Genomic DNA, 14,343 nt, shown 5'->3' with positions numbered 1-14,343 from the left:
GGGCGCGCTCACAGCGCGGCGCGGAGGCGGGGGTAGAGAGGCGCGGCCGCCTTCCGCGCCGCGCTCTGCTATTGGCGGAGCCGCGCTGCTCATCACCGTCGCCCGGGCAGCGGGGCCTGCCCCCTTCCTCCCGCAGCGCCGTTTGGGCCGGGCCGGACCGGGAGAGGAGCGGGCCGGGAGCTGCCGCCGCCGGGCCATGGAGGGCACGCGGCCTGGCGGGGCTGCACCCGCGGGCGGGGCGGGCTCCGGCACGGGCTCCGGCTCCTTCCCGTCCCTCTTTCCGCCGGGCCTGCACGGGATCTACGGCGAGTGTCGCCGCCTGTACCCCGAGCAGCCCAACCCGCTGCAGGTCACCGCCATCCTCAAGTACTGGTGAGGCAGCCTGGGGCTGGCGGAGCGGCAGGGCCCGGGGCGTTGTGTGGGGTTGGGAGATCTTCGTGTGCAGATCTGAAGTCTCGCGTGGGGTTCGGGGGCCCTTGCGTGGGGCTGGTGGGGCCTTCCGAGGAGCCGGGGGCCTCGCGTGGGGCTGAAGGGAGCGGTGGGGCTTGAGGAGTGTTGGGGAAAACGGCGGAGTCGCGAGGAACCGTTGGGGCCGAGGGCCGTATGGGGAAGCGTTGGGCCCGGAGGGGTCACGGGCAAAGAGCATTGGAGCTGAGGGCTCCGTGTGGGGTTTCAGGGGGGTTGGGGGGAGTGGACGTTGCGTGGTGTCAGAGAGAAGCGCTGGGGCAGCAGAGGGTAGGAAGGTGAGGAGGCGGGGCGTTGGGTGCTGAATTTGGGAGGAGATGCGATAGGAAGGTTTGTGCGGGCCTGGGGGTGTGATGGAATTGAGGGTGCGAGGGGCAGCGTGCTGGGTGCAGGGAGGGCTATGCTGGAGAGCTGAGATTCAGAGAAGGAACTGGAGGTGGAGGAGGTATTTCTGGGATGGTGCGGCGCTTCTCTGAGTGGGGATGGAACGAGGTAGTGGGAGAATGGAGCGTGTTTCCTCATCTCGGCAGTTCATGGGGGGGGATGGGTTTTTTTCTCCTGGGCAGAAGGCTCAAACTGTGTCTGCTGACCTGGAGCTCGAGGTGCGTGTGTGGCCCAACGCGTGCTGTGTCTGCGCCTGCAAACCTGAGAAGCAGATGCAGCTTCTCTTGGCTGTGCGTTGCCACGTGTTACCGCAGACTGAGAATCTGTTGTTTCTTCCCATCCCCGCTGACACAGTGTCTGACACAGTAACAGCAGTTGTTTATGTGAGAGAGTGGCATGAAGGAAGTACTTGGATGTTTAGCTAGATAAGTGTCTAGTATCTAGTCCTGTGGGAAGTTGTTCCTTTTGATTTTGTCCTCATTCTCTGCTCAGCCCTCTCCTGGATCAGAGGAGCACGATCAGGTGAACTGATGTCTGAGTGTCTGTCTGGTGAACCATTGACTGGTTGCCAGTCCAGCACTTTGAAATAAATTTAGTTAAAGCTCAACTTGTACACTTACAGTTCATTTTAACCCGTGTGTCTTATTTGGCTGAATCCTGAGCAGCAGAATAATATCCTCTCTGTGCTCTGCTCCGACAGCTGCATTGTTGCTGTTGTTTTTTGAAGATGTGCTTTTAATGAGCTTCAAGCAAGAAATATGTATTGGTCCATGTTGCTTAGAGCATTTTTAGTTAATCACTTGAACTGGCAGAGTGAGCTGAGGTGATTTGTTAGTCATCTGCATTGGTCAATGCTGCAGCACTGCAGTGAGGGTCTGATCAGTTTTTTTACACCTGTTTCTACTCTGGGATGGGCGAGCTCAGTGAGTTTCTAATCACTGTGGTTTGAGAGTCAGTGCTTTTCTGTCACTGTCTTGGAGCAGTACTGGCCAGTGTGATGTCAGATTGGTGTGAGACAGAGAGATGGAGGTTTGTGACAGTGACCCCGCCTGTTTGTTCCTCTCCCTTGGCCAGCCCAGGGGGCAAAACCTGGAGTTTGATGTTCATGGAGCATGGGAAAAGGGCTTCTGCTGCAGCTTGATCTCCTTTGCCAGAGCTGCGAGATAAGGGCTGGTCTAGATGAAAAGAAACTGCTGAGCAAAGTTCTGTGCCTTGAGATAAATATTGTAACGCTAATCAGCTTTATAATTATAGCTATTGGTTTCTCTATTGTTAGCAGCAATTATTTCTGTTCAGGTAGCTGAAGCTGTGTTGTTGGCATGCACAGTAGATCCTTCCTTTGTACAGCTGGAGAACCTTCAGGATCACACACCCATGGAATGAGGGCGCTCAGCTGTGTGGGATTTTTCATAGAACTAGCCTTTTTTTTTTAACATGATTTCCAGATCTTTGGAGAAAATTCCTGATTGTCATTGAAACTTCTTGCACGAGCTCCTGGCTGTATGTATTTACCAGAAACGACCCCACGTAAAGCGTTCAGGGGAAATGAACTGGAATTTTATATATATATATATTTTTCTCTTTTGGAGCTGTTTCCTCTGCCTGCTTTGGGTTTCTCCTGGACAAACACTTCAGCAACTTCTAACAGCATCCAGAGAAAGCTCTGTATGCAGATGCAAATACCACTTTTCCCCTGAGGCTGCCCTTCTTTCTCCTGAATGAGCACAATGAATGGAGAATGCAACAAATTTGTACCATACCTGCAGCTTTGAAGTTGGGTTCTCTTTAATAAATTCCTCCAACGCTTGCAGCTCTTTTGTGTGAACCCGCATACTGATATGCAGATGTGAGATGAGGTGAAGCCCTGCAGGAGCACTGTGGGCGGCAGGGCAGGACGTACCTGGGCAGGAGTTGTTGGTGCAGCAGCAAAACCTGCCCCCAAATGGGGTAAGCTTGTGCCACAGCCCTTGTGGGGCTCTTCTGCCAGGGGTGAGATGCTGGCTGTGCTGTGGGGAGGGGGCTGCCTAAAGCCAGTGCAGGGTGCTCCTGTGCTTGTATGTGTGCTGTGCCATGAAGGACAGTTTAAGGGTTTGCCCGGTGTGTTGTCGGTGTCAGAACGTGTGTGTCAGCTCCCATCTGACTCATTTGACATCTGAGGTGTTACTAAGCCCAATTTAGGAGCAGGTTTTGTGGGAGAGGGGAATGCTTGTTGCTTAGCAGGTGGGGACGTTTTCCCTTTGTTTGGGAATCCTGTGTGTCAGCTCTGAGGAGTTGCTCATGTTTTGCACTCTGTTGACTGCTGCATTGAGCACTCTTGCTCTGAAGCCTTCCTTGCATGTAGCTTTGTTTGAGCACCTGTGTGGGTCTCTCCTCAAGGGATCTGCATGCTTGTGTTGCTTGTTTCCCTCAGAAGAATGGGGCCATGTGCCTCTGCCCAGCTTGAGAACAAGATTTTAGAACCAGGCACGGGAGGAAATCAACACTTGCAGTTTCCCAGGTAGGTTTCCTTGCAAGCACTGGGCTAGGAAGATGGCCTGGACCCCATTAGCACTTCATGGGGTGCAGGGGCTCTGAAATGTGTGTGAAGATGGACCCCATATGCCATGTTTCATGGGTACTGTGGCTGTGTCCAGGCTGGGATTCCTTTGGTCTTAGTCCCATTGCTCTGGGCAAAATGCTCACTGCTTCAACCCATGCTTCTCATGGCTGCATCACCAGCCAGTCCCAGGATGCCAGAGCTAGGCTGGTGTGACTTGCAAGGAAGGGAATTGTGAGGGGCTGTCGTGCTCTGTGCCCCTTCTGTCCAAAATCAGGAGAATTGCCATTAGTGCTTTGCTGTTTGATCACCTTAGAACTCCCTTGCAGGGCAGGGTGCCTGCGTCCAGATGAGGGCGGAAGCACTTCCAGGGTCCTGGAGCGTGCTGCTGTGACTATTTCTTCCCAAGCCTGCTGTTATTTGATATGAGGCAGTAGTACTTTAATCGTGGCAGCAAACTGAGGTGTTTGTATACTTTTCATGCAGTGGTTCTGGTCCGCAGAATGAAATGCAAACCTCCAGGGCAACAGAGGGAAGTTTAGGTATGCCTTGAAACCTGCAAATGGCAGCGCTGGGATCTGTGCAGGTGCTGCAGTTGATGGTAATTAAGCCAACAGGTAGTTTGAATGAAAGTGGTGTTCTTAGTTTAGAATTTCTCATTTTGAGCAGTTGGGAGTGTTTTACTCGAGGAGAATTGGGTACAGAAGGCAGTTTTGCTTCTCTCCTGTTCCATGGCTGCGGGGCACTGAGCAAGTCGAGCACTGGGCTTTGCTGGCAGGGCCACCACGTCCCCATGTCCCTGGGTAGCAGGTGGCTGCCAGGCTCTGCTGGTGGCCGAGTCACCAGCCTTGTGCTGCAGCAGAGCCTGCGCTCACCTTTTGCTCCTTGATTTACGCAGCTCACACATTATACAGGTGCTGGTACTGTCTCTAAATCAGTGTTTTCTCTGCTCTTTTAACTGCCGTGTCTGCGTTCAGAGCTATGGATTACTTTCTTCAGAACTTAGGTGTTTCAAATTGTGCTTTGAGGAATAGCGTGTTGTTTTTCAGTGAGGAATGTACCTCTGGCCTGAATTAAGAGCTTTCAGTGTACATACAGCTATTGCTCTTTTACTGCTATAATTTTGTGATTGTTTTGAGGAGGTTTTGCTATGATTTTCCAAAGGCTTTCATGCTTTAATGTTAAAAACATTGTAGTATGTTGCACACATGCACTTTGCCTTCCTGTACTTGGAGCTTTCTGGACTTAACCCAACCTTTTTTTTAAGAGTAATTTGACCATGCAAATCTTATTTTTGTCACTAGTTGTGATTTAAAGCAGGTCCCTTAGAGCACCTATGCAGACTTCTTTGTCTTGAATAAACTGATTTACCTAAGAATCTTTCTGATTTTAATGCAGGCTGGGGGGACCCGATCCTCTGGACTACGTTAGCATGTACAGAAACGTAGGAAACCCAGCGCTGAACGTTCCTGAGCACTGGCACTATGTCAGTTTTGGGTTAAGTGACTTGTATGGAGACAACAGAGTACATGAGTAAGTATTATCCGAGTTCTGTTGCTGTGCTGAGTTCTGTGTCACATTTGGGGAATGTAGGTAAAACCCTGGCCTGCTGTTTATATTATTTGAACAGCTGTTTTTCAGCTGAGAATACTGTAGGCCGTGGTAAGGGTGACGTGTGCCTGTTCTTGGATGTAGAAGAGTTACTGTGCTCCCCTCTCTGGACTTTGCATGCAATATATTTCCTTGTTAGTGTTAAAAAGTTGAGTGATTTCTGCATGTTTGTGTTGTTTCATTATTTTTTTTTTAATTCATAGGGAAGCTTTTTTTTTTTCCCCTTAAACTGAAAGTCTTGTGTTTTCCACTCTTGGTAACCTGCTATGTTTATATGCTTAAATTCTGCTCCCTCCCTGTGCATGCTTAATGACTTACTCTGCAAAACTGCTGTCAGGGCATTTTTCCTATTGCTGGCACAGCAGTGTTACTGTCAGCAAGTGAACTGCCACCCCAGTGGCTACTCTATGAAGTGTGAGTCTGTCATGACAGAAGTATAATCAAGTCATTATCTTAACCTGTTGATATGAGCCGTCTTTATCAGGTGTTCTGTGTTAGATCAAGCAGTCAACATGATCTAACCTTACCCCTGTCTTTCTTTTGCTGACTTTGCTCCTTAACTCCAGTAAAGTGAGTGGTAGTCACCATGCTTTTGCCGTCTCGGGCCATAACTTTTAACCAGGCAGAAATGTCAGAAGGTTTATTCTGTTAATGTTTAGTTAAACTGTCTTGTGCTGTTTGGCAGTTGCAGGCTGAATATCCACCTTAAATGGTGCAACGAAAGTCCAGATTTGTTCATCCAAGCTTTTCCTCTTCTGCTCATTTTAGTTAAGTTTCAGCCAGCAGGTTGTGTTCTGTTTACCTGGGTGCTTCTATTGCAACATAAACAGTCAAGCAGTTCTTTAACCATACCTATGTCCTCAAGGCAGTTTCTCCCATTTGTGGATACAGGTCTGCTTTTCAGAAATCAAGTCTTTTAAGACTGGAGTTCACACAGAAACCTTGTGTCACTGAGACCTTCGTGGGGCGTTTTAACCAAAACATCTGGCAACAAACTCCATTCGTTACTTTCTGGGGCGGAGAAAGGGTAGAGCAAATGAAAGAAATGAAGTTAAAGGTTTCCTTCCCTTGCTTTCACAAGAATGTAGCCATGAACATGCAGGCTTTCATGTGATGCCTTTGTTCTCAAGTTGTGAGATTTCATCTTTACCACTGAAAATGTGAGGTTGCCAAGATTAGGCAACCTGTGTTTTCCAGCCTCATTTTACTGGAAGTTAATTTTGGAGGGCGTAAGTGCTGTGCTGACTTCCTCTTTTTGGTGGCTTGTCAGCCTGAAGATTTCTCATCATGAGACTCTTCTCTTTGATCGGGCCGGGTTTGCAGAGAGAGCAGCAACAGGCCGTGGGAGTCTCTGCTGAAGGTATGAAGAGTGAGGAATGGCTTAATGTGTGTTTAGGAATGAGAAAGCAAGTTAGGTAAGGACATAGCCTCTTGTGGCACATGCTTTGGTTTCTCAGTCCCAGGCCGCTCTCTGCTGGACTATAGCCTGTTGTTCTGACGTGGAGGACTTGGGAGTGAAAGTGTTACACAGGTACGTAACAACCTTGAAAAGCTTATAGGAATGAGGCCACCAAACTCTTCATGCTGTTGTATAACTTGGTCTGGAAGTTCAGGCTGAGATAATGGAAGATGCCTTGTGCTGGTTGCAGTGTCTGGGAATTTAAAAAAAAAACAACTATTCTGGACATGGGTACCACGCTCCGTGCCAGGGGTGAGCTGGAGCTTTTCCCCCTGCTTTGGCAGGAGCCTGTCAAGCACAGAGCCACTGGTCACTGTCAGTGCTTTCTGTGCCCTGTGTACAACGAGTGCATTTCTGTTTTCTCTGTGGGCTGGAGAAAGGTGTCTTTGTGTCAGTTGTCCTGTGAGGTTCAGCTGGCTGCTGTTTGTCACCTTTAGTTTAGCCTCAATCTTGGAGCTAGGAAACTGGATGTTGCATGTGCTGTCAAGAAGACAGCCTCTGCCTTTGTTACAGACAATCTTACTGCACAATTATGGATGTGGTAAAGCTGTCGAAACCTACACATCTCTTGAATGCTGAGCCTGAAATTACCAGCTGGTGGGTGAGCACTGAGGGTGGATGAACAGAGCTCAGCACCCACCAGTAATTCTTGTTCCCAGCAGCAGTCTCTGCCACCTGCTCACAAAACACGACCGCTGCATGGACTGCATGCCACTCATGCCACTGATTACAGGACTGTGGTGGTTTTTGTGTGTGCTCAAGAAGCTCTCCTTTTTCAGGAGGAAATTTACTGAAGCCCATGTTTAAAACTGTGGGTAATGGTCTCTGTTGCTCAAAGGACTTTGGAGTTCTGCTGTCTCAGGTAAAAGCATCCTGCAGGATGGTTGGCAACAGAGCAAGGTGACAGGCACATCATTTTAGTCTTCACAGGATTTCTTTGAAAGCTGATGGGATGCTGAGCTCTGTTCAGCTGCACTGGCCACTGGAGATAGCTGATGGTTTGTGGCTCCTTATTTGTTTTCCAACTCTCTGAAAGAATGCTGGACCTGCTTACGACAGACAGAAGGACTGTGGCAACAGAGGCACGTTTCCATAACCTCACTGCCTTTCATCCTTTAGAAGGGGACAGATAGTGCACTGCCAAGTGCCTCGTTCTTCTCCTGCTTGACTTTGGATAACACATGGCTTCTTTCTTGTGGACCTCTTCTGGCAATACAGGACAATCTAAACCAATTACAGTGAGTGTTAAATGAGAACGACTTTCTGATGATTATTTTGAGTGAACTGGGGCTGAGTTGGAGGCCCCTATATTTTTATTTATAATGAAATAGCAAACAGATGTAGCGTGTAACATGAAAATGTTGACTTTAATTTATATTTTTAATAAGAACCTGAAAAGTCTGAAGTGGAGCTCTCCTTGTGCCTCCTTGTTGACAGATTTATTTTCAGTTAAAACAGCACTATTTCCTGCTCTGCTTAAATGTCAGCTATGCTCTGCTTATAGAACTCTGGCCTGTTCTTAAGAGTCCGCAGAATAGCATGGAAGAAATCTACAAATTTCAAGTGGGGGGAGCCTTTTTCATTTAAAAACACTCAGTGTTTCATGGTATAATGGCAACCATGACACCAGCTGTGCTGAGCTGATTGCTCTAAAAATCCTGAATCATGACATCATGACAGCACTGGGGAACTGCAGGCCTTACCGTGGGATTTCATGCCAAGCTGTCTGCATGGCAATAAGTCTCTCCATTCAAGCATGCTACACAAGTTGAGTGGCAGCAGAAATCCTTCTGGGATATTTCTGCAAGTTGTTTCTCTCTCTCTCTCTCTCTTTTTTTTTTTTTTTCTTCCCCGAAGTTCTTCTATCTACTTTAAAATCAAAACTGGGATGTAAGTTCTTGAATCCATTCAGCAGGGTTAGAGTACAGCTTTTGCTTTTTCCTGACTGTTTTTGCTTTCTGAAAGAGATCCTTCACTGCAGTGACCAGTGAGTGGGTAAGGTGTGAAGTCACAGATTGGCTGGGTCCTGCTCCGTTTGCATCCTGTCTGGCAGCAACTGCCCTGCAGCAGAGCTAACAGCAGGGGACCTGTCTCTGTGCATTGGGAACGTGGTGCTTCCCACAGCTTCCGATCCTGACAGTGACTTCTGGCTGTGTGGAGAACAGGCATCAGAGGAAATTGGCTTCAGTAATTGGAAGTGGATTCAGGCTCTATTGATGGCATCGCCAGCTTTGGCTGCTGTGGTGCCATGCCATGTGCTGGCAGAAGTTATCAGTGCATCCCAGGGAGCACAAAAGCTGTGTGTTTTTTCACCAGTCTGCCTTCTGTCTCTATTTTACAGGTCAAGGTTGAATCTCCAGTTAACTATTCCTGTAGTTCCACAAGCACTCATTCTTCTTGTTAATGATTTTTGAAGTGCACGGAATGTTAGAATCGCGATGATATGATGACTGAAAAACCTCAAATAGCCTTATTTGTATTAAAATTGCAAGGTTGTAACTCAGAGCCACAACAGAAAGCAAAACTGAAATTGTGGCTAGGTTATGAGATAAGGTTTGTACTTGCAGCCTTCCCACATCCTGGGAAGAAACATGCCAGCTGTGTTTTGATGTTCAGCCTTTTGTGTAAATCCCAATAATTGAGTTTCCTGATCTACACAAACTTCATATCGACACTGTGCTTTTTCTTTTTTTTTTCTTTCTGGCAGCTTGTTAGGAGGCTGAGTGCAGTGTTCCATTTGCATAAAGCCAGAAAGATTACAGCTGCCTTCATCTCTGATGCAGATGCGTGGTACCACCTGCCGAGACAACAGGTTCCAGCTTGCTGTGGCCCTTTTGATTTACGCTGCTTCCCGTTGGGATGGGGAAGGAGCGGTGCATGCCGGGGAGAGCGTGTTGTCTCTGTGGGTGGTGCCTCCCTATTAAAGGTAAGGGTAAGCATGAGCCTTTCATGATCTCCCATCCAGCTTGTGTTCTGCTGGCGTGTATAGATCCTCTGAATGACCTTAACTTGTAAAGGGGCAAGGATGCTTGTTAGAGCCGGGAGGAAGAAAAAGGAGTGCAAAACTGGATTGGGTAACAAATGCGAGGCTTGCAGAGGGGTGGATGTTTTCTGGAAGGCTTTTTCCAAGTATGAAAAGAGTTTGAAAAGAGTATTTAGAAAATAGCCTGAAAGTTGGAACGAGAGCTCTCTTTCTTTGAGTGCGTGCAGGCTTCTCTTTTGAGCCTGCATGAATATAGGATGGAGTGGTGCTGACAGCTGTCACTTTAGTGGCCTCTTAGTTCTGTAGCCTTTCATAAATCCAAAAGCTTACTGCCCCCAGCCTGCCAGCCTTTAGCCTTAAATTTTGGTATTTAATGGGCCCGTAAGTGCTTTATAAACCACGTGCCCAAAGCACCTCTGAAATATTACACCAAAGTCCGAGGTGACTGTGAACTTCTTAAAAATGGTGGAGATGACTCTGCCCTTCTTTGTTTTCATGAAAATGCAGTAAAATAAAGGACTTTTCAGAAGACAGTGAATTAGAGGTGGGTGGTGGTGGTTGTTATGCATTGGTATTTCAGAGAATGTTTTGAAGCAACTCTTGTAGGGTACAGCATATCTAAGAGGAGAAATAAAAGATCAGATCACACTGGGAGCTGAGCCTGAAATTCCAGGAAAATTATTAAAAACCCAAGGTTTTCTTCCATCTTTCATGACATCCAGTTTCTTTTCTGTGTGCATACTTCACATAGAGGAACCTCAGGACTTGTTCTGAAAAACAGCAGAGTGGTGCAAGCCCCCTCTCCTCATCCTCACCTTGCTTCCCTAGGCTGTTAGCTCTGAAGGAAAATGATACCTGCTCAGTAAGGGCTGACTGCTTGGTACCACTTCAGCACATGGAAGAGGGAAGCAAGATTGAGTTCTGGGGACAGATCTTCAAGTTGAGGACCTTCTGGGTACTGTTCCTGGAGATAGAGCATCTGCCCCAACTAAAGGGAGTGATGTGGGAGATGGCACTGGTAAGCTTCAGTGGAAGGAGCTACAAGAGTTAAGGCTGGAGGAGGGAGAGCTCAAGGTGGGCACTGAGCTCTTAGTGTTCTTTTTCTTCCTGATTCTGTTTGTCTGGCAGAGTCTGACCCCAGATGTAATGCTTGCTTTTCTGTTTAGTCGTCTTTCTGAGATAGCGGAGAGAGGAAGTTTCATGGCAGAGTAAGAAGGGAGAGGGCACAGAATTGCAGAGCTCTACGGCCAGCAAAAAAAATGTTTCCTTTTAGTAATAGCATCTTATATAAGATGCCATTAGAGTTGAAATGAGTAATTTGAGCTGCAGGGGGTCAATAAGTCCATATTTTGGTGAATTTGTCTTGTGCTCAGATTTTTTACATGCCCACAAACATATGAACTAGTCTGAGCTTTTTCCGGAATTCCAAAATACTTGTAGCAGCTCTCTCTCACTTTTGTGCATCTCAGGTGTGTGGACGTGTAGCTGTGCTTCCACTGCTGGATCTATAGATCCATTTTTCTGTTATTTCTGCCTGCACATGGTGGTATTGGGACATGTCTTATTTTGAAGAGCCTGGAGTGTGAGTAATGAGATGAACACTTGGGAGACGTGAAAATGCGCGAGTGTGACCATGAAGGGTTCAAATCCAGATCTCCCAGGCCAAAGCCAGTGAAACCAAGCCTGTTCACACATCCCATTGGCCACGTCCCTCTGATGGTGGAGGCAGTGCAGTAGGACGAGGAGTTGTTTTTCAGCTGGAGGCAGACCTCCCTTGAAGCAGCGGTCACCATGGGGAAACCTATTTTTCTCTCCTCCCAGGCGGAGTGCGCTTGGCTTCCAAATGCCGTTTGCTGGAGGTGGTCAGCAGCGTTAATAATGTGGATGATGCAGGCCACCTACAGAGAGGTCTGCTTTGTGCTGCTGTGTATCTGCGTGTGGAGCTCGTGGGACCAGAGCACGCTTGAACTGTGCTAGATTTGGAAATAGTTTTTTGAAGCATCGAAGGAAATTCGTTTAACGTTTACAGCAAAGTAGTTGAATTTACAAGGACGACTGTTTTCAATAAAAAAAGAAAAGGTTGGATGTAAGCTTACAGCTGCGCGTTGTTGAAGCCCAGTTTTCTGTGCAGTAGCACATCTGTGTGTGCATCCTGTGAAGCTGAGCCCCCGCTGCCATGTGGGGATGGGGCACAGTGCTGGAACGGGACGGCTCCTTGCTGTCAGCAGCACTGCATTTATGGGCTGGTGTATGGGAGGAGAGCTGGCCCCTCTCATCCCACAGCTGGCTTAGTGCGGAGCGCGGCAGGAGGGCTCTCGCGCTTGGCCTGCTGGGAAGGGGAGCGACTGGGGATCAAGCCTGGGTCTTCCTGTGTGAGATTGTTTAATTTGATAAGGATTGTTTTAGGATGTTCTAAAAAGCAGTAATTGAGAGATAGGCTTGTTTTTTCTCTGTGGGATGTGGAGGTAAAAGCGTTTCATAAACCGTGTGGCCAGTCCAGCTGTGAGATCAAAGGAATTTGACTTTTTTTTATCCTCTTGCTTGCTGGAATAATGATACCAACAAAACGAATGTTTGAAGAGATGCATCTAAACGTTGTTATTCAGACCTAATCCCCCTTTTTCCTCAGTGCAGACTCCACTTTGGGAACATGCGTTGCTAACTGCCACAATGCTAGGATATTCTGTCTGCATCCTGATGGGACAGTTTGATTACCAGATTTATTTTAGAAGTTGATCAGCATTTCTCTCCTCTAAGCTGCACAGTGGTTACTAAACTCGTCTGCTTTTCTACTGTCATCTCAATTTTGAATTGAGCCCCAACAGGCAGTGACACCAGGCTAACAAAAGCGGGCCGTAAATCTTTGGTGGTCTCCATTCACATGGCGTTCCCTTCCCTGGACAAAGGGGTGGCCGGGGCTCCCGAGTGCCACGCTGCCTCCAGGGATGGTGAACAAGGGCTGGATGTCTTGGGGGAGGCATCTGGGACAAAGCTATTTGGGTAGATGGGATGCCACCTGACAAAGGGGCTGAGGTTTAAAGAGGGATTCTGCTAGGGCTCTTAAGAACAAAAAGCACACCAAAAGAAACCACAACTGAAAACTATTTTTGCAGGATGTGACCAGGGTGGGAGGAGGTGAAGGGGGACTCGGCCATTCTAGGGGAGCTCTGATTTAAATCCAGAGGGCAGAAACAAGGGAAGGAGGGAAGGATGCACAGATGGCTCATTGTTTTGTCTCTCTTGGCATTCTTGCACTGCCAAAGCAAAGGGCAATTGTTTTAAAATCCCTGTTGTAAAGGAAGCTGTTTACTTTTCAGCTTTTGCTCATCCCTGAAGATACAAACTGTGAACCAGTGGGGCTAGACATTGTCACTCCCTTGTTTTGGAGGGCAGTGCTCTGGCCAAGGGCATGGAGCAGCTGTCAGGCAGCATCACTGTGGGGGATCAGTAAGGAGCTGCAGCAGCCAGGGAGTGCGCGGGGCGAGGGGATGCGCAACGGGGACTGGTGCAGAGCAGCACACCCAGCTGATGAAACGTATGTGGCATAAACCTGCAGCCATACCCAGCACACAGTATAGTCCTCTTACAGCATTGTATTTTCTGTAGCAGATGATTTGTTAGTGCAGAGCAGCATTCTGCCATTCCTGAACTGTTATTCTCTCTACTGGTGCTGCTCCTTCCCCCGCCTCCCCTGTGGATTGTTGTGGCCTTTCTGGAGCAGGGGCCTTTTTTGGCATAGTCGACAAAAATAAACCATAAAGGCTGCTGTTGTTATGAATAAGGCTCAACGGGGGAATTTTAGCAGTAGAACTACAGCAATATAATTATACTGGTAGACTGGTTACAGTAAATTTCCTCATGAAGACAAGCCTTAAGTTGACATTTCCTAGCTAAGTTGAATCCATATGTATAATGTTATTACACAAAAAATAATGTGTCTCTGGGCCTTGAATTCTTTTTTTACCCAGAAGAGTAACGTTAAGCAGAAAAGCAAAGAGGTTTGTGTTCAGAGATGGATGGGGATTTTCTGTAACAGAACTGCTGTGATGAGTTGGATGCTGAGCTTTGTTTTACTGAGTAGGTTATTCCTTGGAAATGAAGCAGGAGCATAAAGAGTGCTTGTGCATCTTGTACCAAAACCTAAGTGGTACTGAAGTATGCAGTAAGTTAATATCTCTCTCCTAGCTTCACTCCTGTTAGTAAGAGAAACTGATTCAGTGTGCAGTTTCCATAACTGGTTTGGCTGAGAGGCACAGTAGTTTACCTTTAGGTGTAATCCTGCACTCACTATGAAATGAGGAGGGGAAAAAATGTTTTTTTCTTCCCTTGCTTCTTTTAAAGAGGCCAAGATTTATTTTATCCTCTTGTGTTTGTTTTGGTTTTAATCTTGCAGCAGCTGGAGTATGTGTAGTATTTTTGTAAGTCAGGTATTTATTTCTAAAACTCAAAAATACCAGCCTTAAATGTCTGCCTCTGGAAGGTTCTGAGTTTCTAAACTTCCAAAGGAATGATGGTCTTTCAGGAGAAGCTTAACACTTAATGGCAGATTAATAAAAAAATAATAAGAATACAGTGGACTTTTCCTTGCAGCTGTCTCTTTTTTTCTTTTTTTCCCCCCTTTTGGGAACCTTTCATCAGTGATGTGGGATGTTCTTGTCCCTGGAATTACGGTTCATCCCCCAAGGTTGTTTCCATACTGTTGAGTTGGTTAAAACTTCTGATGGTGCTCATTAGTGTGATTTTTAATGCACTCTTTGCAATGAAGTAAGACCAGATACCACTTCAGCAAATAAGGAAGCATCTTAATTTCTGCAGCTAATGAAGTAAAGTATAAAGGCTTGGGTCTCAGATCCAGTAGGTAACGGCTATTTAATCTCCAGTTGAAATTTGGCCTTCAGTCTCCTC

General features: G+C 47.2%; 1 protein-coding gene across 1 annotated transcript in view; it reads left to right on the top strand.

Moving 5' to 3' along the window:
- The first annotated feature begins 196 nt into the window (after window positions 1-196).
- Window positions 197-14,343, top strand: part of SUFU (SUFU negative regulator of hedgehog signaling) — an 81,914-nt gene continuing 67,767 nt past the window's right edge. The window contains exons 1-2 of the mRNA XM_042818430.1: window positions 197-372; window positions 4,784-4,918. Coding sequence (XP_042674364.1) covers window positions 197-372; window positions 4,784-4,918 — 311 coding nt within the window. The remainder of the gene's footprint in view (window positions 373-4,783; window positions 4,919-14,343) is intronic.

This window comes from Centrocercus urophasianus, unplaced genomic scaffold, assembly GCF_019232065.1.
Source record: "Centrocercus urophasianus isolate 14NV4802_14NV808 unplaced genomic scaffold, USGS_Curo_1.0 seq_17, whole genome shotgun sequence".
NCBI classification, from domain to species: Eukaryota; Metazoa; Chordata; class Aves; order Galliformes; family Phasianidae; genus Centrocercus; species Centrocercus urophasianus.
The sequence above is the reverse complement of the archived record's forward strand: the minus strand, read 5'-3'. Positions and strand labels throughout refer to the sequence as shown.